At 43.1% G+C, this 25,847-nt stretch overlaps 1 protein-coding gene across 1 annotated transcript in view; it reads left to right on the forward strand.

The window, feature by feature from the left end:
• LOC136625926 (transmembrane protein 150A-like) overlaps positions 1 to 25,847 on the forward strand; it is a 102,311-nt gene that overhangs the window by 27,632 nt on the left and 48,832 nt on the right. Inside the window, exon 2 of the mRNA XM_066600533.1 lies at positions 6,478 to 6,525. Coding sequence (XP_066456630.1) covers positions 6,478 to 6,525 — 48 coding nt within the window. The remainder of the gene's footprint in view (positions 1 to 6,477; positions 6,526 to 25,847) is intronic.

Here is a 25,847-nt window from a genome sequence, read left to right on the forward strand (position 1 = left end):
AAAACTCTGTCTGCCAGGGGGATAAAAAATACGCCCCTCCCAGAACGAAACCAAAAAAAGTGCGGATCGAGACTGCCAGCTACGTATGAGAGGCCTCTATGCAAGGCATGCATAGCCAGGCTGGTTAAAGAGGAATCGGGGGGGATTCCTAGAAGAGGTCAGGAAGCTGGTCAAGGAGGAAGTGCAATCAGCTCTGACATCGCAATTGGCGCCGCCAGCGGGGGCATCCAAGGCTAAATGGCAGAAAAAGTCGTATAACCCAGAGGAATATTGAGACTCTGAAAGAAGCTCAATCGGGACAGAGCTGGAAGAACCAGCGCCCGAAGAGTCCTCAGATGAAGAGTACAAAAAATTTATATTTCATCAGGAGAACTTAGTGGAGCTCATTAAATCGGTCAGGGCCACCCTCAAATTGGAGTAACCTGGAGAGCCGCATACAATCCAGGACAAGATTTTCGGGGGATTAGGGGAAAGACGGAGACATACCTTCTCAGTCCATAGTAACATTTCCAAGCTGATCCAGAAGGAATGGAAAAAAAAAACAATGCAGGATCCTTCTCCTCCAGGGGGGTTAAAAGGCGATACCTGTTCGAGGAAGAGGTGTGTGCAAGCTGGGAAGAGATACCCAGAGTGGATGTCCCAGTGGCTAAAGCGGCGAAAAGGACAACCCTGCCCTTTGAGGACGCCACGCAGCTAAGAGATCCGATGGATCGGAAGGCCAAGGGCCTCCTGAAAAGATCTTGGGAAGCAGCAGCCAGTACCCTCAGACCAGGAGTTGCAGCCACATGTGTGGCCAGGACCCTAGGAGTATGGCTGGAGCTTCACATAACTAACAAGACATCAAGGGAGCAAATTATAAATTCTCTCCCTATTCTAAAAATGGCCACAAATTTTCTGGCAGACGCGTCGGCGAAGATGGTAAAGCTCTCAGCAAAGGCGACAGCCCTGTCCAATTCAGCCAGAAGAGTTTTATGGCTAAAATCCTGGTCAGGCGATTTAGCCTCAAAAAACAAATTGTGCTCGCTTCCATTTTATGGCCAGTTTCTCTTTGGCCCAGATCTCGACCAAAATCCTCGCAGGAATCCAACAAGAAGAAGGGATTCCCGGAGGACAAACAGAAGGGAAAGGCCTTTTTCGGGCCCCAGCGCAGCAGTCCGAGTCATATGGGGCAAGGGCAAGACAGGCTGCTGGAGTTACCCCAAGGGGAGTAGAGGGAGGAATTTTCTCTACAACCCCCACCAGGGGGACCCAACAAAACAAAAACCCTGACGCCATCCCAGTGGGGGCGAGGCTGGGGAACTTTGTGGATCGATGGGCCTCAATTTGCAAGGCTATCAAGTGGTGCTGTTGTGGAGACTGCTGGAAACTCGATTATTGGGTAGGTATAATCACCTATTTTTTTATTTTATTTATTTATTTTAACATTCAAAATCAAATCCCTGAATATGATATTGTTGGCATTCGCTTTTAAATCTTAAAATGGTCAATAAGGCTACTGGGATCGGAGTTCTTTCTGAGTGTCCAAATTAATGATCATTGGAGACAGGACAAGAGACCTCAGCCTTGTGAAGTCACCACTGTGCTCTTTCTGAGAGACCAGCCCAGTGTTAACTTTATATTTAGTGCACAGCAGAACAAAAAAAAGGTATATTATCCAGTCATAATAGACCAACTCCCTAAACGCAGCAAACTATTACAAAGTCCGAAACTGTCGAATGAATAATGTGATGTTTGCTTATATTATCTTAGTAAAAGAATGCGGATACAATGACCAAATATGATCTTCAGGAAACTCTATGCATTTATGAGCTTCAGAGTAAGCTCTATATTAACCCTTGAATAACAAGTGTAACACACAGCTCATCTTGATACTTTCACAATATGAAATCCCCAACATATCACTGAAAAACGCCATACAAACTGATAGGCCACGTTTAAAATGCCAGGATGGCCACATCGTTATGGGAAAAATTCACAGATGCAAAACACTGACATCCACTCATACGCCAATCACTTCTGAGGTCTAGGATTCTAATTGAGTAAAAGGTGTGTTGTAATACCTCAACTGCAGGGTGTTTTAGCTGCTTGACAACACAGGACGAGTATGCTCATTCTGAGCAGCAGGTATTGTTGGCGCATTCGTCTAGGAACCAAGTGAACCTGTGCTATAAGTCAGTGTTCCCCAACTCCAGTCCTCAGGGACCGCCAGCAGTTCATGTTTTCAGGATTTCCTCAGTATTGCACAGGTGATGTAATTATTGTCAGTGCCTCAGACATTGCCACAGGTGTTCTCACCATTGGATATCCTGAAAACATGACCTGTTGGTGGTCCCTGAAGACTGGAGTTGGGGACCCCTGCTATAAGCTGCTGCCCTGCTCTGATCTCTGCTGTTTAACCTTTCTAGTGCCTCGATCAATGCTGATCAGGGTAGCCAAAGGGAGCAACTATCGGCAGATGCCCTTTACTTGTGTGATTTATTCAAAGCCCATACCTGGTATGGATGTGCAACCCAGGGTCAATGGAGGAACCATGTTCTATGACCACAATTTCTGTTTTTAGGACTGACTTGGCTATGCCTTTCAACAATTGTCTGTTTTATAGATATATGCGCCCCCCCCCCCCCCCCCCAAAATTATATATATTTGTAGTATAATTTAACTTGATCGTTATGTGCCGTAAAAAGAGAATGCTTTTTCAGCATTTTTGGCAAGATTAAAAATTAAATGCTAATGTTTTATGGATTTATGAAAATGGCACTTGCATAAAGTACAACTTGTCCCACAAAACCTCATACAGCTGTATTGAACAAAATCTATAATTGTTTTTCCGAGAATGGGGACTAAACCTTTTCTCCCAGGAACGAAGGATTAACCCTTTCCAATCCAATTTGTATCCTGGTTTTCCTAGGGGGCTTACTCTTTTTCTGCCGTTATACAACAGCGCTATATGCTGGCTAAAGCATGAGGTGACACGTTGTACAGGCCCCGACAGCAGAGAAGCTGGCAATATACAGTAAGAGAACCCCGACTGACGTCTTCCAACATTGGAGCTGTACAGCCTTAAATCATAATGTCTTCAGAGGTCAGACAGTGGATTAGAAAGGGTTAAGCATGCCTTAGAGACCGGTCTTCCACATGCACTCTGTCAGGGGTTGTGAGGTTAGATATGCGTAAGTGTAAATAATACATGTTAGTTATGATATTTCTGAATATGGGTGTTTGTATTGTAGAGATTGTGCTAGATTTTTTTAGTCCAGAGGGCTAATGAGGAACTTTGGCTTCTCATTTTATGGGGGTGAGGGTCCTTCCTCTGGATCAACATTGCAGGATATTGGGTTGCACTGAACTAAACAGAATTATCCTCGAGGCATGTTCACATGCCAGTAAAAGTGGCCGATTTGTGTTTGATCCTTCTAACATGGATATGTCACAAACCTAGAAGAAATCCAAGGCTGAGCCTCTGAGTTCTAATGTGACTTTATATTCAGAATCACAATCACATTTATCCCCATTCAATGGGGCAAATCCACTATGCGGCCACCTGACAGTTTCTTGGTTAAGAATGGACAAATGGAAAAAAAAAAAGTTATATTTTTTTTTTTTCTCCCTGGTCTCCTAGTCACAGCTATGTCTGTAGAGCTACCTCTGTATTTCACCTATTAGCCACCTTCCTTCATATATTTATACACGCTCTCCCACCTCTGCTGGGTAGCTAATTGGCTCCTTGCTTCTGCAGCGATCTCTGCGAACAGAACTTTTCATCATTTTTGCGGAATTCGCCCCTGACACAAAGACCTGGCCTGAGAGTAACCCATGGGCATGGTTCATGGTAAAACCAGCCCTCAAACTGTGACATTAAGGGTGTATCACACCTGTGCTGGGGATTTCACTTTCCTGCTGGACAGTACCAAACAGCCTTGGGTGGATCCCATTCTAGTCAAAAGGTTTCCGCCCAGCTTTTGGATGAAAGGAAAAGTGCTGCATTCGTAAAATAAAGTGAACATGTCATTTTACAAACAATTGCACGATTTGGTTTTTGCACTTCAGACCACTTAAATGTGTTTCATTACATGACATGCTACATTAAGTGGTGCAGTTAAGATATAATACTCAATCCACAAGAAACAACCTTATGACTGGCTCACAGCCGGAATCTGATGCGGGTCCCCTGAATGCAGAATCCGACCCGCTCATGTGAGCCCGACCTTTATATGATACATGTAGGTACAAACTAGGTTTAGTGTTTAGGACGGCGGGAGTTCCCGATGGCTCAGTTTAATGGCCTTGTCTAAATGAGTAGTCCAGGCTGTTATTTTTAGGTTGGTTCATCCCTTGGGCACGTACTAGAGGGCATTTATTTTTCCATCAAATTCTATTTCAGGAATGCTATATTGGGCAAATCAAGTGCCTTCAAGAGTTTGAGAAGTTCACAAGGGTAGCAGAGTCCCACCGGTGACTTATGGAGAAAAAGCAAATATTTATAGATGCAAGTCCCTTTTGAGTAGTAAAAGACCACTTGCTTCTACCATGTGGGATGGGGCAGATCTGGGAGCTGGTTGTAGTTTTTCCAAAGGGTGTTATCAATTGAACCAAAGTTTGTCTCTGTAACAAGATGACCTCACAGACCTGATAACATTGTTCTGATTACGTCAATCTTTAGATCTTCCATATAATGAGCCAAAGTATAGATAATGAGCTTGCATGGTCAATGTTTGCATGGGGTTTATAATTGTATTTCTCAAGCACCTACAATGTTAAACTATTTTGATAGGGTATCACTTGATTGATATATTTGAGTGAAATGGGAAGACCTTGATGAAGTGTATGTGTGGTGTAGATATTGCATTGAGCTTTGGTGAGCAGCATTGTAAAATGTATATAATATATAACATTTTGATTTTGTATCATGTCTACCTGTTCCCTAGAAACGAGTTACGGCAGATGTGGCAGATTTCGAGAGCGCTTAATTGCCATTTACATTGCTTTAGTTTATAGACTTGCTATCTAGGAATTTTTTACCTAATAGAGAAGTATCACGGGGATTTGCAAGTTTATACATTGGAACTTGGCTCTTAAATGGTGGCAAACCTTCTAAACAACCTGTGCTAATGTGATCACTAGTAAAAGTGTGAAATGTGTTGCGGGTAAGCATCCATGTGGCAGATTACATGAGGGTGTAGCAGCTGACCGATGATGATGGAGGCAAGATTTTTTCCAAAGATAAACGTTAACACAAATAAGCATTTTGTTTCACTCCACAGGAGGGTTCTTATACTTAAAACGTTAGGGTTCTTTATGACGGGCCGATTCTCGTTTGAAAGAGCGGTTGAGCAAGTGAGCTAATGAGCAAGCATTGTTTAAACCGAATGATAAGTGAACGAGCCAATGCCTGAATAAAATGGACAAGAGAAAAGTCAAACGAGTCTTGTTTGCCCTTGGCTTACAACCGTCCATCACAGTCCTTAGTGTTAACTCTACATTGTCCGTTGGAAACGAGCCTCATGTGTCTCGCAGCTTTGTCTTTGTCCTGGGTTCATAGCACTGCCAGCATCTACCATGGTGAAGTTCCGTGTGTGAAGAGCCCCTCTCTTATTCATCATTGATGTATCTTCTTTGGCCCCCGGGTCATCAGGGCCCTCTCAGTAACTAGAGTATTGCCTATGGCTCACGCCATCTATTTTGCAGTCCGCCTCTGGCCACTTCCCTGGCAGAGGGAACACTGCCTATGCCATGTCTCTCAGTACTGCTACTACTTTGTCCCCTATACTGTGATACTGCTCTGTATGCTATCTATTTCCAAGATGGCTACTCTCCTTCATCCACTGTTTAACATGGGCTTTACAGCCAAGCTGGGTACTGTTCACCCCTGTTAAAAGTGCAAATTACTTTATTTACGTAAAATGTTTTGTGCTGAACAATGGCTCTAAAGTGCCAGCCACAAGGGGTCTCCAGTCTAACTTGCTGTCTACTGCCTGTTGTCAAGAACTGCTCATCTCTAGTAAAAGGAAGTGAAGGAGGGTGATAGTTTTCTATGGGCAGTATAAATCATGGAGAGAGGGAGGGAGAAAAAATGGAGACACACAAATGTGCGTTTCTTAGGGCTCATTCACATGGTCGTATGTGTACAACGGTACGAGTCTCCTGCAGCATTGTGCACATAACAGCCCATGTGCTCTGCTGGCAGAGAGCAAAAAGAAAACAGTGTGTGAGCTGCGATTGGCACTGTGCATGGCCCGGGAATCTGATGCCACAGACGTGTAGTGTTGTGTGTTTTTTTTTTTTTTTTGTTTTTTTTTTTTAAATTAAATTCCCTGCTCTGTTTTATAGTGGAGATGCATATGGAAACGTTGCCCATACGCAATGCCTGCATATGGACAACACCTCATACGCAGCCCACTCGAGCAGTCATATACTTGTATTAAGATAACCTAACTATATGCGCATATATAATCTAATGTCTGTTATTTTATATTCTAGGTATGCCATGGCATTGTCAAACAACCATATTTGCCCTGTGTCAAACTGGTAAGAATATCTTTTGTATTCTATTGTCTTTACAACCTCAGAGGGGTTTTACCTATATGGCATCTCCTGCTTGTGACTCCGTCCTCTAAAGGTCTATTTACATGCAAAGATGATCACTCAAAATTTGTTCAAAAGATAGGAAACTTGACAGTTTTAGCAATCGTTTTACATAAGCTGCTATGGGTACTAATGCCCATTAGAAGCTTATCACCTTCATTTGCATGTAAATGAGCCTCCAGGAGCTGTATGCAGATAACAGGTGGGCTGTTCTTTGTATGTAGCTCCTTTGTTCTGCTATGGGGCTGCAAGCTGAATACAGTGTAATCAACACTCATGTGGAGAACGCAGCATGTGGTCCCTGTTATCTGCTCTCTGGCTGAACAATGGATTTTATCACCTAAAAATTATCATTTGGACGAAAAGTAAACAATGGTAGCATTTACACACAATGATTATCGCTCAAGACATCATTTGAGTGAGTTGTTGCGTGTATAGGTCTTAAGAATGCAGAGCTCTCTATTCTGGGACAAAGACAAAGGGGTTGTACATCTTGGCACAACCACTTGAAATGGAGTTTTTTTCCAGCTGGAACGCGCTGTCCAAACTGCAGGCATGATGTTATAGAGCAGGAGGAGCCGAGCAGGTTGGTATATATTTTTATGGGGAAATATTCACTATAAGGCCGGCTCTACGTGACCGGGTCGGATTTCGCATGCGTTTCTGCAGTTTAGAGTCGGCTCCATCACTTCTTAAAAAGTGGGCAATGCTTAGGGGTGTTAGGAGATGTGTCAGCAGCAGCCTGACAGTTTTGCTATAATTTTACTCCAGAAACTGGCAGATGTCCGCTATAAGTTATGTCAGCTCAGAGTTGGCATAGATTTCACATTTGGCACGTGGATGACTGGCACAAACTTTACTGAATCCTGTTTGAAAACCAAGAAAATATTAGTGTATATACTGTTTGATTATTTAATAAGATTTCATTGTATTTCTTGCCATTTTATAATATTATAGTACCTTGTATATGAATTGGTTTACATTAGCCAGGAATACCTGTGAATATTGGTTATATACAGTTCTCTTTTAGGGGATTTATGTATATATTTTTTTTCTTTTATGATGATGATTTGTGTCTAACATAGTATATTAATGTTTTTATTATATCTTTGCCTTTATTGCTTTTTTTGTGTGTGATATGGGAGGTTTGGTTTTGTTTTGGAGGTTTTTATAGGTTACTTACCTTTTCTTAGATCTGTGTTTTTATCATGCTGGTCGAAAGGACCATTAACACAGGATGATTATCGCGCAAAATACGTTCAAACAAACAACAATGCACGATACCCACTACATCTAAATATAAAACCATTGCTTACCATTTGTTTGCTTTTCGATTGCCACTCACTCTCAACCAGCATAAAAATCATTGCTGGTTCATTCACTTCTCGCTGCGCCTAAACGTTTCACGTGGCATGTTAAGTCAGTGAGTAGTGAGCGATACTCAGGGGTGATCTGGCTGTCTAAGCGCTCTGCACGATGTCGCCCCCTTGTGCAGATCGTTCAGCCGACAGTCGGCCCGTGTAATTGGGGCAGAAGTGAATCCCGTAGATCTGAGTATTTTTGTCAAACTTCATATTGTATTTTACTTGGTACAGTAGAATTTGTTTGTCTTCTGTGTGACTCTCCTAGGAGACCTTCACTTCGATGACCTCCCCTCCAGCAACACTCTTATCTTGTACTATTTTTATGAAGCGGTGCATGAAACTACTTTGTTAATGTAGACTGTCATCCTTTTATTTCAAGGGAAAGCCGACATGACAGAATCTTGGAAGTGACCATCTTTCTTTCTGTAGTCTTCAACCTATTGTTCTCCAGCTGTTACAAAAGCCACAGCCCTCAGTATGTTGGGAGGTGTAGATGGCTGGAGAGAGACAGTTTGTAGACCACAGTGGTATCTTCTCAAACCTTAAGTCAATCTAATCAGGTTTTGGTTATTTATTTAACCCTTTCCAATCCAATTTGTATCCTGCTTTTCCTAGGGGGCTTACTCTTTCAGCCATTATACAACAGCGCTTTATGCTGGCTAAAGCCAGTACTGCATGAGGTGACACGTTGGATAGACTCCAACAGCAGAGAGGCTGGCAATATACAGTAAGAGAACCCCGACGGACGTCTTCCAACATTAGGGCTGTACAGCCTTGAATCCTAATGTCTTCAGACAGTGGATTGTAAAGGGTCAATGGAGTATCCTAGTTTCAGCAAATGTTACTCTTTCTATTATTAAGTTTATCCAATTTTTCAATGTGATTTCTATATTCTTTCTTTTTTTTTCTTTTTTCCTTTATCTACTTACTTTCATTTAGTAGAAATCTTCACTGTTAACTTGAAGATAGTATGTAGTATGTGATCACACGGTATGTATGCAAATGGTAAGAAAGGTTTCTATTAAATGACATACAGAGCTATGTTTTGATGTCATTTAATCGCAAACTTTTATTTATTTGCATTGGGAGCAAAAGACGTCCTGGTCACATGATGGATGCACCAATGCAGGACTGATTACTGGTACAGTACAGTTATCAGAGTTGTGTTCTATCATGAGCCCTGGAACCTGTGTGATCGCATAATATGGACAGATTTTTATCTACTTCAAATACACAACGAAGATCCCTACTGAATGAAAGCAGGTAGATCTATAAAAAAATATAAGAGATATCTATCTTTTTATAGGAGATAAAGTTTATTTGCTGAAACATGATTACGAAGGATGAGCAAGGATACTCGCTAAGGCACTACTCGCTCGAGTAATGTGCCTTAGACGAGTATCTCCCTGCTCGTCCATAAAGATTCGGGGGCTGCCACGGCTGACAGGTGAGTCGCGGTGGGGAGAAGGGGAGAGCGGGCGGGAGAGAGGGAGATCTCCCCTCCGTTCCTCCCCACAGCTCCCCGCCGCCGGCACCCAAATCTTTATGGACGAGCAGGGAGATACTCGTCTAAGGCACATTACTCAAACGAGTAGTGCCTTAGCGAGTATACTTGCTCATCGTTAATGATTACCCTTTTTATAATGGATACACACAGCATCAAGATAGACCAGTCATGGTTAAAGGGATTGCCCTGTTACCGGACAACATCCCTTTTAATAGAGCCTGCAGTAAACCAATAAACTGAGTATTACTTTCCTCTCCGCACTGCAGCCCTGCTCTGGTCCCAGCATTTGTTGTGACCGCTGATATCACAGGAAGTTGGGTAACTGCTACAGCCAATCATGTTCCTGAACTGTCACCAATGTCAGGAGAATGAACGATGGCACTGCAGCCTCTGATGGCACTGCAGCCTCTGATGGCACTGCAGCGCTCACCTGACTTTCTCAGATGTCGGCTATCACAACAAAGGCCGGGACCACAGCGAGGCTGATCCCGGCGGACAGAGAAATACTGCTCAGTTTATTATTTTACTACAGGGGCTCTATTAAAGGGATGTTGTCCGTTAACAAGACAACCCATTTAAAGGGAACCTTTTCATAAACTATTAGCACTATAAACTAAGTAATGGTGCTTATAGTTTAGGTGATGGGCAGTCCGGGGAGCAGTGTCTCATACTTCATGTGTGTGAGAAGAGTCCTGCTGGCAGAGTTCTTTACTATACAGAATTAAAGTCTCTGGTTCTTGTAAAACTCTGAACATTGGGGGTCTCTGAAGCAGATTTTGGAACAGACTACTGTTATACTGCTTTACTGTAAGTGTCTGTGTATAACCATAAGCTGTTCTTTTCATGAAATATTCCATTTGGTCTGCACAGCCTCAGACATGAGTGGTTTACACAGTTGGCCACAAACTTTCCGACCACAGTTATTCATTTTCTTGCTCGTTTCACATCTATGATATGTTACTGCCTTGATGTTAGCAACTTAAATATTCCATCCCCTGATCAATTGGACGTGTCTTTGGAAAGACTGTAACTGGGATTGTGTGCAAGGAGATATATATAGCTAAAATAGAAGAACACATGCAGTCCACTAATTCTGTCTATAACCGTCGGTATGCACATATGAGCATACGTTCACCAGTCGCCTACATGCCGTGTCCCCTTTTGTGTGCCAACTTAGTCCTCAACAAATGGGAAATGGCATCTGTACAGGGTTTATGTCCTATAGAAGTGAACACACTGATTGCTGCTGCACAAACAGAAGCTTTGTATCCCAGAACAGCAGGAAATGTAGAATCTGATGCTACCTGCTAAGTTTCGGACACTTTCCTTGAATAGGACTTTTAAATTCTGTAACCCTTTTATTCAATCATGAATATCGTCACGTAAATCTATGAAATACGTATGAAAACCAGTTCATAGAAACAGCATGCATATAGTAGTCTGTATCAAAACGTATAGACCAAATCCTACCATACCAGTTCCCCACAAGCAAAAATGTATCTAATACACTGTTGTCGTGTGTGATTACCAGCACAGCGATGCCAAAAACTGTGAACATGGCAAAAATTATGTTATGCCCAGCATATGACGGCAATGTCTGGTGTGCGGGGTGAGTGCTAGACAGGGTGACCCAAAATAAACGGCATCCTCTCCTTCACCTAGCACAAAGATGCAAAATTTTGTAACGGGGACCCCTACCTACCATGTGCTGTGTTAGAATACTAGTGTCGTCTTGTATGATGGAGGGGCCTCTAGGACCCCTATTCTACGGGGCCCAGTAGCAATTGCTAGCTCTGCATCCCCTATAGCTATTCCCCTGGTTTGCTGCTCTAGCGCTGTGTAAATGTCCTGGAAAGGGGAGTTTGGCTTGTTTGCAACCCACCACCCAATAGTGACCCCCTATGTAACCTTATGGAGTAAGAATGGATGCGCTTAGGATTACTCCTAAAAACTATTTCCAGCAGTTCTAGATTAGGCAATGTCTACAGGAGAGGTCAGAAAGGATGGAGGATGTAAAAACTACCTGCTATTTTGCTATTATACTATTTGTAAAGTTGGTGTGAACATTACATTTCTGTCCTGACTATTTTGGCAGAATCCACTTACCATCTCCTGATTATGGGGACCGGTCTACGGTTGACCTGGATATCAAGCCATCTGATTTCTGTTTCTCCCAAGTTAAAGGGGTTGTCCCGCGCCGAAACGGGTTTTTTTTTTTTTCAATAGCCCCCCCGTTCGGCGCGAGACAAACCCGATGCAGGGGTTAAAAAAGAAAACGGGATAGTGCTTACCTGAATCCCCGCGCTCCGGTGACTTCTTACTTACCTGGTGAAGATGGCCGCCGGGATCTTCTCCCTCGGTGGACCGCAGGTCTTCTGTGCGGTCCATTGCACGTGACGGGGCGGAGCTACAAGGAGCCGCTCTCCGGCACGAGCGGCCCCATTCAGAAAAGAAGACCGGACTGCGCAAGCGTGTCTAATTTGGCGATTAGACGCTGAAAATTAGACGGCACCATGGAGACGGGGACGCCAGCAACGGAACAGGTAAGTGAATAACTTCTGATAACTTCTGTATGGCTCATAATTAATGCACAATGTACATTACAAAGTGCATTAATATGGTCATACAGAAGTGTATAGACCCACTTGCTTTCGCGGGACAACCCCTTTAAGCAAAGCAAGGAGTGCAGTTGGTTATCTCCACCATATAAAGAAATAACATGCCCGCTCCTATGGTCAAGTTGCACATGTGGAGGCGGGGGGGGGAATTTGCTGTCCACTGATACTACATCTATGGCTAGCTGAAGTTCAGGCAGTTTACTAGCAGTCAGTGAAGGTGACCTTCCTAAGTTTCTTCACAAGGTTTCATCATTCCTTCATTACAGAAATCGGGACCCTAAGGCCTTAGTCACACGGGCGTTTTTTCACGCGATTTGCGGATCGCATGACGGATGCGCATCCGCAAATCGCGTGACCAGTGCGCGCAAATCGCCCAAAAATCTGCTCCTAGCCGCGTTTCATTAGAAACGGGCCGGAGCTGTCCAGCGCATTGCATTCAATGGAGACGGCAATAGAGCCGGCTCCATTTAAAGCAATGCGCTGCGGGCGAGCCCGGGATGAATTGTCGGGAAGGGCTTAAATATATAAGCCCTTCCCTGCAATTCATCCTAAAATGTGTAAAAATAAAAAATATATATATACTCACCTTCTCCCGGCAGCCGGAGCTCCGCGCGGCCGTCCTGCAGTGGGTGTGAAGGGGGTGTGAGTCAGACCTGCCCCCTGATTGGCTCAGCGCTGAGCCAATCAGAGGCATGTCTCACTCACACCCATTCATGAATGGATGTGAGTCAGACCTGCCCCTGATTGGCTCAGCGCTGAGAGGCAGCAGTCACTCACCCATTCATGAATTCATGAATGGGTGTGGGAGTGAAACCTGCCTCTGATTGGTCAGGGCTGTGACCAATCAGAGGCAGATCATTCAGCAGGCGGGGATTTTAAAGCCCCGCCGGCTGAATAGTGCCGAGAAGCAGTTCAGGAGAACTGACAGCGGCCGCGGCTGGACTCCGGCTGCAGCGGAAAGGTGAGTATACAATTTTTTTTTTATTTTTAACACATTTTAGGATGAATTGCAGGGAAGGGCTTATATATTTAAAGGGGTTGTCCCGCGCCGAAACTTTTTTTTTTTTTTTTTAACCCCCCCCCCCCCCCCCCGTTCGGCGCGAGACAACCCCGATGCAGGGGTTAAAAAAACCACCCGCACAGCGCTTAACTGAATCCCGGCGGTCCGGCGTCTTCATACTCACCTGCTGAAGATGGCCGCCGGGATCCTCTGTCTTCATGGACCGCAGGGCTTCTGTGCGGTCCATTGCCGATTCCAGCCTCCTGATTGGCTGGAATCGGCACGTGACGGGGCGGAGCTACACGGAGCCGGCATCCTGCACGAGCGATCCCATTCATAAAAGAAGACCCGGACTGCGCAAGCGCGGCTAATTTGGCCATCGGAGGGCGAAAATTAGTCGGCACCATGGAGACGAGGACGCCAGCAACGGAGCAGGTAAGTATAAAACTTTTTATAACTTCTGTATGGCTCATAATTAATGCACAATGTACATTACAAAGTGCATTATTATGGCCATGCAAAAGTGTATAGACCCACTTGCTGCCGCGGGACAACCCCTTTAAGCCCTTCCCGACAATTCACCCCGCGCACGCCGGCAGCCCATTGCTTTCAATGGAGCGGCTGTATTGCCGGCTCCATTGAATTCAATGGGCAAACATCGTTCTTCTCTGTCACAGCTGTTACAGCTGTGGCAGAGAAGAATGATTTGTCTTCTATATGTTCTCAATGGGGTCGGCGCTGCTGCCGCCGGCCCCATTGAGCGCATATAGAGAAGAGAACAGGAATCGCAGACAGGTGCGATATGCGATTTCTGTTCTATAATTTATCGGACGAGCGCATAAAAAGCGCTCATGTGTCCGATACCATTGCAAAGCAATGGTTTTATAAAATCGCCGGACACATGCGCAAATCGCGGCTAAAAACGCCCGTCTGACTAAGGCCTAAAGCTGTGCTAACAGTATAGCCATCATACAGCTAGCAGCAGAATCGGGAACGAGTCCATAAGGCGTTGTAGAATTGGGCAGAGGCTTGCACACAGTCCACCACGTTGCTCAGGACTATGGAGCCTTAATACTCTGCTGCATTGTGGCATATTAAAGATGGGAATCCTGTATTAAAATTGAACTTTTAGTACAACATTTTAAATTTTTATTTTACATTTTTTTGCCAACTGCTATGAACACTAGGGCTTTGCTCACACTAGCAGTTTTTGTTTCCATCTAGCTGTTCCATCGTGGGAGCAATTAAACGGGAATAAAATACTTCAGTTTTTGTGCCCACAGACCTTCAGCTTCAAACCATTTGTGACTTTTCTGTTGCCATTCCGGTTCTTGAAATGACGCAAAAGCGCAGACTGATGCAGTTTTGTTTCCAGTGCAAAAAAAAGAAATAAGAATGTAATGCAAAGTTGTGTTTTTATTATTATTTTTTTTTAACATTGCTGCCAATGGAAAACGGAAGCAATGTTAAAAAAGGAGACGTTGCAATCCGTTTTCATTTCCATTTCGCTACTTCCAAAATAGAAGGGCTAGACGGAAACAAAATGCTAATGTGAACTTGGCCTAAGTGGTGGTCCAAAGATAATTGGTGAATATCACTCAGCATTTTTGAGCAGCTAGAGCAAAAAACCCTCACAAAATGCAGCCATACTCACAAAATACAAGGGCAGGTATAGTCCGTGTATCATATCAGTAAGCATGGCCGCCTTCTGTGATTTCTCTATTTATTTTTTCAATTTTTATATATTCCTCTTCTGTTTCATTTTTTTTTTTTTGTGTGTGATATTTAGTGCAGGGACTCGCAAGAAAATGGGGACCTTTAACATGGGCTTGAGAGCTTATGTATTTTGGCCAAGATGTTGATGAATACCTTGTATTTATCATGATTTTGCAGCAAGCAGTGTGGCTTTAAATGCTGAGGGAGCCTGGGGTGTCGATGCCAGTGTGGTTCACTTTTGAGGTGCTGGGCAACCCACCAGGCAGCATTCTATGTGGCATCAGTAATGGTTTGTAAGCCTGCATGCTGCATACTACCTATTGTTTGGCCTGACACTCCTTAGTGTGTATAATTCTAAGAAGGCATGTGAGTGGTTGTACATCAGTATTTTGCACCTCCATATAGCAATCTGCATGCTGAGGGATGTGGTGTCTATACCTGCCCTTGTGCTTTTGTCTGCATTCTGTGATATTCTCTCTCTGCCGAACTCCCCTCCCATCCCTTCCCCTTCCATCTTCCCAGTTACTAGGGCGCTAAGACCCAAGTCTCTTATGGAATTAATCCTATATGATGGGAGTCCATGTCTGCAGCGCACATATAGTTGAGCTAACTCCTTGCTAGGGGAGAAATGCTCTAGTTTTAATGCTCTAGTTTTAACTAACATGTTTCGCTGGGAAGACCGGTATCTTCAGGGGTATAGGGCAGAGTATGGGCAGGAGATGTTGAAAAGGGTTTTTAAAACTTTAGTATGTGACCTAATTTAACACACCCACCTGGTGAGGGTAATTGGGTTGCAAGAGGTGTGTTTTTTTTTGTTTTTGTTTTTTTAAAGCTTTCCTTTTCAGCGTCTTTTGCCCATACTCTTCCTTCATATTCCCTGAGGATGAAAAAGAATGAAAAATAAAAAATTCAAAGTTACATTTTGAGAATGGATGTGGCATAAATGGGCTATTTTATTTAATTATCTGGCAGAAGTTAATTCAGTTTTATTCACCCAGAAAATGCCCTTATTTTCTAATATTACAAAGATGTACTCCCCTAAAAGCAATGCTTCAAGGGTGTTGATACCTTCACTGATGATGGATGGATGGATGGATATTTACATGTAAATATATGGTTAAAAATTAGTTTGACAGTTGGATGCTAAAACTTCTCTACACTTTCAGTGCACTCCAATATACTCCAGGCTCTGGGAATAAGATCCTCACGGAATCTGCCAGCTGGGCTGTCTGACGGACTCTGGAGGTGTTTTATATCTCAGTCACTTTGGGATGTGGGAGGTACTAATGTTAAGGGACACTTTATTAGTTTACCTACTACAAAGTGCAGCAGCTAAGTGATTGCTATTACAGGCACTGGCCGCCAACTCTGTATTGTGCTCGGCAGGAGCTGACTTTGTTCTGAGAATTTATTTCCTTCCCATTGGGTAGAGAAATGAGATCTTGCTTAATTAGATAAATACTATGTCCCATAACACCTCTTCCACTTTTGCTGTAACTAGGATGTAACACATCTCTACCCCTTTACCAGTGGATATAAACTGTTAAGTAATGCATCCCTCCTCTTAAAGGGACCTAAAAGAAAAAAAATTGTTGATAACCAGTGGGGACCTGCCACTCTGATCACTGTGGTCAGTGCAGGACACGGAAAGCATGGACCATAGCACAGTGACCTGGGTTGGTTCTGCAGGCACTTACTCCCATTGAAGTCATCAGGAGCAGCCATTGCAATACCAACCTGGCCTGCTGTGCTGCAGTCAGGACTTTCTGCTTCATGTGCTGACTTGCAGCCGCAATGGCCCCAGGAATCCATGCAGCATATCCCTGTCGATCATCTGTCGATCATCTATCAATCACCTGTTGGTCATCTATAGTAAAAAAAAAATATATAAAACTTTCAGAATACCCCTTTTAACTATTGTTGGTTTCAGAGTCTGTCAGTCTGATTCTATAGGAATCTTGGTCCTCCTGCTTGCGGTGTATTGGAGTACACTACAAATGTAGAAAATAAAGTGTTGGAAACACTTAACATCCAATTGCAAATATATGTAAAACTGCACAGATTAAAGGGGGGGGGGGGGGGGAAGTCAGCAAAACTGTCTATAACCTAAGAGGGGGGGGGGGCTGCCTCCACCCCTCCCCTTCCTGCATGTGGATTCTTTCATACAGGAAAAGGCTCTACAAAATCAGAGATATGTGAAGGTAAAACCTGATAAGTCTGTGGGCAAAGTGTGACATCCTGGATTGGTACAGAGCAATAATATACTTGTGTGCATGAGAGATCATTTCAAGAAAATGTTCTTGCTTTGTAACTTAAGAAAATATACAGCAATTAAATGTCTTTGGTCACCGCCTAGCATGATCTAACGGTCTCCGTCCAAACTTGGTTTGTTGCTTTAATGTTTCCAAGAAATGAGAAAACATTAGTGTAACTCATGACTTGGATCTTTTTGTTTTCTTCTTTTTCCACATTGTGCCTGCGCTCTTGTGTTCTAGGAAATACTGCATGTTAATCTTGGTTGATTAAAAAAAATTCTATGTATAGTAAATGGATGTTAAATGATTGAATTTTAATAAGAACAGTTGCCAACCTGAAAACAAAGCATAAAGGGCATGTGCTTCAGCCAGGAGAGGGAATAAGGCGATAGATGACTGAAAAACAGCCTGCGAATTTTGACCAACTTTAAAATCCCTTTATTTCATTGCTTCAGTGCATCTTAAAGGAAAAATAAAGTAACTTCACACATCTTCAAAAAAAACAAAACTATCAACAGCGTCTATGCAGACTTCTCCCATGGTAATACACTATAGATGCTTTGTAGAGTAATGCTGCAGTCATTTTTTTTTAAATTCCATCTGTTACCTGCTTGTTAGCATACCCAATACATGCTGGCAAAAAGTAGACTACAGATGGGAATATGACTGCAGGATCACACGACGCTGGGTTTGTTTTATAGTCTGTTATCAAGGAGCCGTATAAAAGCTTTGGAAACCAAACAATAGGGCATTTTTAACAAAGACGTCTTGCAAAGTTGCCATGTTTTCATTTTGAATCTTATGAAACGGTAAAAAAAACTGTTACAAAGGTTAACCTTACTACAGTTATGTTACTGGGGAATCTAGTGATCCCACCAGTACTACAGAGACCGTGGCATGGAGAGTACATTTTGCATCACATTTTTACTGCAAATTATTTTATGAGATGAGACAAAACCATAGATTTATCTAAAGTTTGTTACTGGCTAAATGTTTCGTCTCAGTGGCGGATTAAGTAATTTATAGGCCCTCTGCTATTATCCAGCTTAGGGTCTCCCTTTCATCACTACCACCCTTCCATGCCACTTCTACAGTCAACACCACCTTTCTATGCCAAGATTGACAACTGGTTGCTAACATCTTCCTTGTAAGAGGACGTGGCCCTACTTGGACTGTGTCCAATTATCACTAACTGTATAGGGGCACTGGCCTGAGGAAGGGAAGGAGGAGTCCTCGAAACGTTGCTGCTATGATAGGTGCATGCATCAACCTTGCTCAGTCTCTGGATTTACCTCTTGGCTTGCGAATGGACTGTACACATTGCAGTGATTATTTACAAATGTATATGTGAAGAGGACTCTTAAACTATGAAGCATTTTTGAGGAAATGGAAGTTTTTGCATGTATGTTTGTGCCTGTGGTACAATCTTGGTCACTCTGTTTTGTGAAGGGACACATCCTATTGACAAGAGAAAGGGTAATACACGGTTGCTAATTAGGCCTGGGCGACACAGACTTTTTACTTACTTTTAGGCCAATACTTGACCATCAAGAAGAACATGAAAACATGGTAACGATACAGGAGAAAATAAAAAATCAACAATGAAGAAATTGAAGCAGTTCAAAACTTTATGTTCCTTGGATCGAAAATCAACCGCAATGTTGACTCAGAACTTGAAATAAAATGATGAATCACACTAGGTCGCAGAGCAATGTTAAGTACAGATGGTCCCCTACTTGCGAACAGGTTCCGTTTCAGGAACCTGTTCGCAAGTACATTTGTTCATATGTCCGAACAAATGTTTGTATGGAGCGGGATCGCGGGTGGATCCCGCTCCATACAACGTCGGGTGTCGGCTGTTCTGTCGAGCCGCGCCGCTCATTGGGACTGTTAACGCTTTAAATACCACTGTCAGCGGTATTTAAAGTGTTAACAGTTCAGACGAGCGGCGCGGGGCTCGACGTAAGTGCTACCACTGGGTGCCAGCTGTAAGAAACAGCCGGCACCCGATGTTCAGGAGGCCCGTACAGTGCCCCGCGATAGGTCTGCGGGACGCTATGTGGTTGCTAGGCAGCCGGGGGCCTATCAAGCTGACTGGACAGGCTTCTGTCAGGCTTGATAGAAGCCTGTCCGGTCCCTGCACAGTATGATGTAATGCTATAGCATTACATCATATTGTGCAGGACAGATGGTTCGTAACTCGAATGTTCGTAAGTAGGGGACTATCTGTATGGATAAGATCTGGAAAAACGATGACCTAAGCATTGCACTGAAATGCCAGATAGTTCACACAATCCTCTTCCCAATCACAACTTACAGCTGTGAAAGTCGAACACTGGAGAAAACGGACTAGAGAAAGATTGATGCTGGAAGAAACTCCTACAAATTCCTTGGACCACCAAGATCACGAACAAAACCGTCCTAGACTGCATTAAACAATAGCAAAACTATGAAACGGAGACTCTCCTACTTCGGCCACATAATGTGAGCTCATTCGTTAGAAAAGTTAACGAGTGACCAGCCACAAAAGACCTGGCCACCAAAGAACACGCAGGCTCGATGCTATCAAAGTTGACACAAACTTGCAAGTGATCAAACTAAAACAATCAGGAAAAAAAAAACATGAGCAGAGGGCTGATCCATAATGTGTCAAGAGAATCGGTCCCGACTAAATGGATAAAGACAGTGGAATACAGGAATTACTAAAACTGACAGCTCCTCTATAAATGGTCTCACAGGTGACACATTCTCTAATTGGAGCTGGTTTCTTTTTCCTCATTCGGCCTAGGCTACCACGGCTACTTATGACTGTAGAGTTTGCTGCCCAGAAGCTTGGCCTTTGTGAAGCCTTGCTGATCTGTCCTCTGGCTTCATGACCTGCATGTGTGACCATGTGACTCTTCCTGGGCAGGTCAAATTTGCGCCGATTTTGTTTCAGTGATCATTGCACAAAGAAGCTTTGCCACAATTTACAGCAAAATAACATGATTGAATCATAATGTATATCACATTTTTGGGCATCCATGGGTCAAAGGGTGACTGCCCAAAGTACTGCTGTTATAACCCGCAACTGTTTAGTTCTTTTCTTTCCTGTCTTATACTTGCTTGCATAAACTTGAAATTATTAAAATGCAGTTCTAGAGTAGGAAAGCCACCTCTAGTTATGCAAGGACTTTATTACCAAAGTCATTAAATTTATATTGTGTCAGTAATTGCATTTTGAGTCTTGAGAAATTATACATAATGAGAACTGGGTGGGGATGTTGTAAAGCTCAATGGTACCCCTGAGGCTAGCGCTCCACGGCATCTTCGGGCACAACACAAGTTGTGCAGGCAAAGACCAAGTTCACATGACATTCGTTTGTGACTTGGCATGTTCACACTGTGGTGTCATGGTACAAATCCTTGCCTCTTTACAATAAAACAAGCTTGCAATATACGTTACCATACGATCATTGCGTAACCAGCTCTTGTAACCCATTATAGACACACTTGGAAGTGTGAAAATAGATTAATAGAAGTAAAAATGGTCTCTGGAGAGAGAAATCAGAAGGACCCCGTTAACAGTGGTGGGAGCTGCTGAATTTAGTGGAGACGTTAGCTACGTCAATAACCCAATCAATGGGTACCAAGTCAAGGTACAATATCAACAGCGAGTAAATTCTCCATACGCACAGTAATTGGAAGCTTGTCTATGAAATGTTAGCATACCAATGACTTCTGTTGTAAGGGACTTCCAGTTGTGAGAGCACTTTTATAAAGTGTGTGTGTTTGCATTCCAGGACCTATGTTTTATGGCTCTTAGTGACGGTTCCCTGAGAAGCTGAATATCTCTTATTTGGCTATGGTCAAATCCTTTCTATTAAAAGATGATGCGTGCCTGAATTCTAGAAGCACTTTTCCTTCTTCCTTAAAGTTACTTTTGCCTGAGAGTAAAATATGAAGGGTTCTCTTTAACTACAGTCTAACCTGAAGTTTCCAGTACAGCCGGACTGGTCCACCTTTTGTGTATGTTTTATTATGTCCCCCTGGTTACATTCTGCCGTTGTGTGATTGATGCAGGCAGTGTTTTCTGCCACAGCAGACAATGGAGACTCTGAAGGGTGAGGGGCGGCACATGATAACTGATGAGATGCATCTGTGATGTTTAGTGCTCTTCTGCACAATATCACAGTGTTCAGAACCCAAAATTATTCTTCTAAAAATGTAATAATCTGTAACTGATGGGCAGCGATGAGCTATAGTACTCCTCTAAGAACAAAAAGCTACTATGTGTAAATATGTATTTACATTGATACTGTGTATTTTATTTAACCTGTTCCTGCATTAACCCCTTAGGACATGGCCTGTTTGTGGATTTTCATCCTCCATTTTCAAGTGTTTTTTTTTTTTATTTTTTATTTTTTTCCTTAATTCTTCCATTGACATGGCCATATGAGGGCTTGCTTTTTGAATGGTAAGCTGCAGGATTTTTTTTTTTTTTTTGGTACATATATTGTAATTTTTTTTTCTTTGTAGGGCAGAAAAAAAAACATAGCAACTCTGCCATCTTGTCACTGTTCAAAGTCCTATAACATAACTTTTTTTTCTTGGTGGACCTGTCTGTTTTTGTGTGACCAGCTGTAGTTTTTATGGGTACCATTTTGGGATATATATGGCTTTTGATGACTTTTATTGGATTTTCTGGGAGGTGACATGAACAATGAAGACATTTTGGCTTTTTTTTTATTTATTTTTTCTATACAGCATTTGCCATGCAAGATAAAGTGTTGGGCTGGGTTCTCACACGGCGGAATCCTGCCGTAAATATTGCGGTTTTGCCGCAGCGAAAAGCCGTGAGATTTCCGCCAGGAAATCGCTGCTTCAAAACCCGCGGCCAAGTGCCGCGGGTTTTGGAGCGGCTTGGCCGCACGCTTTTCCATTGCGGCCGGCGCTCCCATAGAGTGTGTAGCCGCAACAGAAAAAAAATTGACATGCTGCGAATGGGTAATTAGGATATTACAGTAACTTTTCTATGGCTCTGAAATAAGACTGGTCAGCTATATAGAGTCCTATTAAGAAAACATTTGATTTCTGTAAGCCTTTGGACGATGTTCGAGAAGACCTTATACAATTAAGTCACTGTCAATTGCTTGGGAAATGGTAAGGCTGAAAATGTGTGAAAACACAAATTTACAAGTCTTTTAAAAATTTACATATTTAAGTGTTAAGTTTGCAGTATTAGTTAAATATTTGCCCTACACAATCCTGTAGAGTTAAGATTAACTTTTCTGTTACTTATTTGTGTGAAGCTTCTAAAGTGCAGTAAAGCCATATAATGTTTGGACGGCTCCTTTTACTTGAGGCAACGTAGATTCCCCCGAATGCTTGAAAATAGACTTTGGAAACTGAAGCAACCAGAGCATTAGGATATATTTTTGTAACTAAAGATGGCAAATTATTCAATTTTCCTATTTAAAATTTTTTTTAAAGAAAGTTGGCAATAGGTAGAAGGCTTTTGTTGAAGGAATCTGCTAATTTCAACAAGATTTGGCTTTCAGTACCATCTCTGATTTACAACCAATTTATATACTACTTATTCCTGGGAAATCGCACCTCATCTACTACAACACGCCAGTGATTGTCTGTCCGCCGTCACTAGCATCATGTCCTCTGTCTGTAACTGAATCCTTCTGAAACTGAACTTGTGTTTCCGCTTTTTACTAACCAACCTAAACCTGGTATCTCCATCTCTGTGCTACCACCATAACTCCGAGGCAACATGCGCATTTGGTCACCTGCACCTCCAAAACCTCTCCACAATCTGCCCTTTTCTTACTGTGGATACATCAAAACGCTCAATGTTGCCCTGATCCATTCTCGGCTTGATTACTGCACCTTGCTACTGAACAGTCGTCCCTTCATTAAACTGCACTAATGCCTCCACCTTGTGCCAGTCACTACCCTGGTTCCCTGGCCTCTTTAGAATCCAATTTAACGTAATCGGTTTCATCCATAAAGCTCTCCACAGTGCTGCTCTGCCCTGTATCTCCTCCCTCATCTGTCTACAGTCCTGCCCATGCTCTAGTATGCTAATAACCTTACTCTTAGTTCCTCTTAATTCTAAATCTCCCACTGTCTTCTCTAAGATTTTTACCAAGCTGTACCAATTCTCTGGAATGCACTACCCCAGAGCTGTGGACTTTTCAGCAGCCTATGATGTGTATTCATAATAGATTTCACTGCTATACATTTGAAGGAGTGAAATATGCTGTGAAAATCCACAGCATTTCCGCAACAGAAGGCATGCTGCATGTATGAAAATCTGTAGCATGTTCGTTTTTTCACACTGAAAATTTTCACTATATATATGAATGTCTTCAAAATCCCATCAGGTATTGTGCTGCAATTTGCTGTGGAACCCACACCATAAATCTGTCACATCTCTAGTTATTCTAACACATAAGGCCGTGTTCATGTGATGGTACAGGATAATTCAGTCCCAGCCTACTTTGCATAGAAAAATGTCATGTGGCAGAGCAGAAGCCCAATGGACTGCATTATAGTCAATGGAGTCTGTTGGATGCCATTTGTTCTCCTCATAAGATGAATCTATTCAAGGATGGATGACCAAACAGGAAATGGGATGCCAAAGTGCAAGTGTGGGCACAGCCTTACTAGTGTTGCTATATTATACATTTACACAATACTGCAGCCCCGTAGTACATACTGTGTGATAGATATTAAATATAATGGGTCACAGGCCAGGGGACAGAGCCAGCTTCCACTGCGAGCTCCCACATGCAGGATCCAACCAGTCTGTCTGAGACCAGCCTAAGGCCACATGCATACGAATAGATTGGATTCCACATGCAGGAGTCCGCAGCAGAATCCGCCCCTGTGCCCAGCCGTAGTTTTGCCTTTTCTTCTGTACTGCGGATGGCCTGCATGGGCGTGAAGCCATCCGTGCAAAAATGGAGCATGCTGCGATTAAATTTTAAATGTTTTTTTTTTCTTTTTCTCCGCGAGTGGAAAATCAAAGTTGCTGTCCGCTTGTGTGAGCGACATGTGGATGCTCCATTGGTTTGCATTGGTGCGCAATGCTGCCGATCGTCCACACGGGAAATTATCGTGGATTCCACAATACGAACCCAGTCGTTTGCAGGGGGGAGGGGCCTTAATCAGTGTGTTAACCTACATATGAAAAGGATGATCATTATCACCTGGCTGGTATAATTGGCCAATCAGACATCTGACTAAAGGGCTCTTTAGATGGGACAACTGTCGGGCAAACTATGCCAAACACCTTGTCCCCACACATACTAGCTTTCCTGCACCTGCACAGGAGCTAGTATCATTAGCTCTCAGCAGGGAGGCTGCAGGAAACTTCTCTCCTCACTCTTCCCCACCCCTTTCCATTGATATAACACAGTGGCTGTTCAGTACTGGTGAGCAAGCCAGCACTACTGGCGTATTAATGCAACTGACTTTTCCCACGAGTCTGGATAGGTCTGAGAATCTGATAGATAGAGATATATATCCATCCCACTGATGGAGGAAATTGGTGTTACTTCTCAGGAAGACAGGTGTCACAGCTTATTCTTGATTAGAGCAGCAACATGCAGTGAGGAAGAATGAGTGAGGTGTGAGCAGTCTGATGATTGCTGTGGATAGGCAATAAATGGCTATCCTGGGAAAATCATTTTAAGAAAGAAGGGTGTTTTGGGGTCCATCAAAGGGATTCCAGCTGTATAAAATTATATGCTATAATTTAAGGGCCTTTTACATGAGGCGATAACCTATTGAATGTACGTTCTTAATCATTGTGCAGTGTAAACATATGGAGCAAGTGAACGATTGCTGTTTTCACGGCTGGCCGATTATAATCTACAATCTGATGCATTGGATTCCAATGGATCAGATCACATGGCTATATACCCGCTGTGTAAAATCGCCCGGCCAGGTCAATATAGCGCCAGTTGTCTTCACGCTAGGCCGAAAAGATAGCCCTTGAACTATCTTTCCGGACGGAATACATCCGCTGCTGCATGGGACAGCGGCCGGAGAAGGGAGGTGGGATGGAGTTTAGCAGTGTGACTGCTAAACTCCCCTCTTCTCTCCTACCCTCCAGCTCTTTTCCCTCCTATTTCTGGCTGCAGATTAGGCGTCCTGCCCACTCCCATTGAAAACAGGAGGAGGCAACGGCATTGTGGCCTCCGCGTATATGCGTCAAGACCCGTGCCGTCCGAACGGGCGCACAAACGATAAGATTTGTGCGCTCGTTCACAAGTCTTTGTGGCACCAGCGGGCGCATGTAAAACCGGCTACGGGCATGTGAAAGGGGCCTCCGTCTGCAAGATAAATTGGAACGAGCATGCAACCAGTGGTGATGTAACAATCCTATATATCGTTTGCTTGGCATGCATTTGCGCTAAACAATAGTTAGATGTTTTGATGATTCATTCGAACCTAACACCATCTCTAGTCAACCCTTCTGTCACTGCACACTAACGATTATTTTCAGTTCTGCATAACAGACCCAAATAGCAATAATCTAACAGTTTTATTGCTCTTTTTTTTATTTTTTTTATTTTTTTTTTTAATCTCTGCACTCATTCATATCTAATACTTCATTTACACGGGACTGTTGGCTAAACGACTGCATGAGTGGGTGACCTCCCCACCACTTGGTAGTGCTCATGCAGAGTGTTTAGACAGGCAGATCACTGCTGAAGTATCCTTCTCTGTGAAGCGCTAAGCGAGGACCGTTTACATGCAGCGAGAAGTGAGCGAACCAGTGATTTATTTTTACGCTGGTTGAAAGTG

This window comes from Eleutherodactylus coqui, chromosome 4 (genome assembly GCF_035609145.1).
Source record: "Eleutherodactylus coqui strain aEleCoq1 chromosome 4, aEleCoq1.hap1, whole genome shotgun sequence".
Taxonomy (NCBI): Eukaryota; Metazoa; Chordata; class Amphibia; order Anura; family Eleutherodactylidae; genus Eleutherodactylus; species Eleutherodactylus coqui.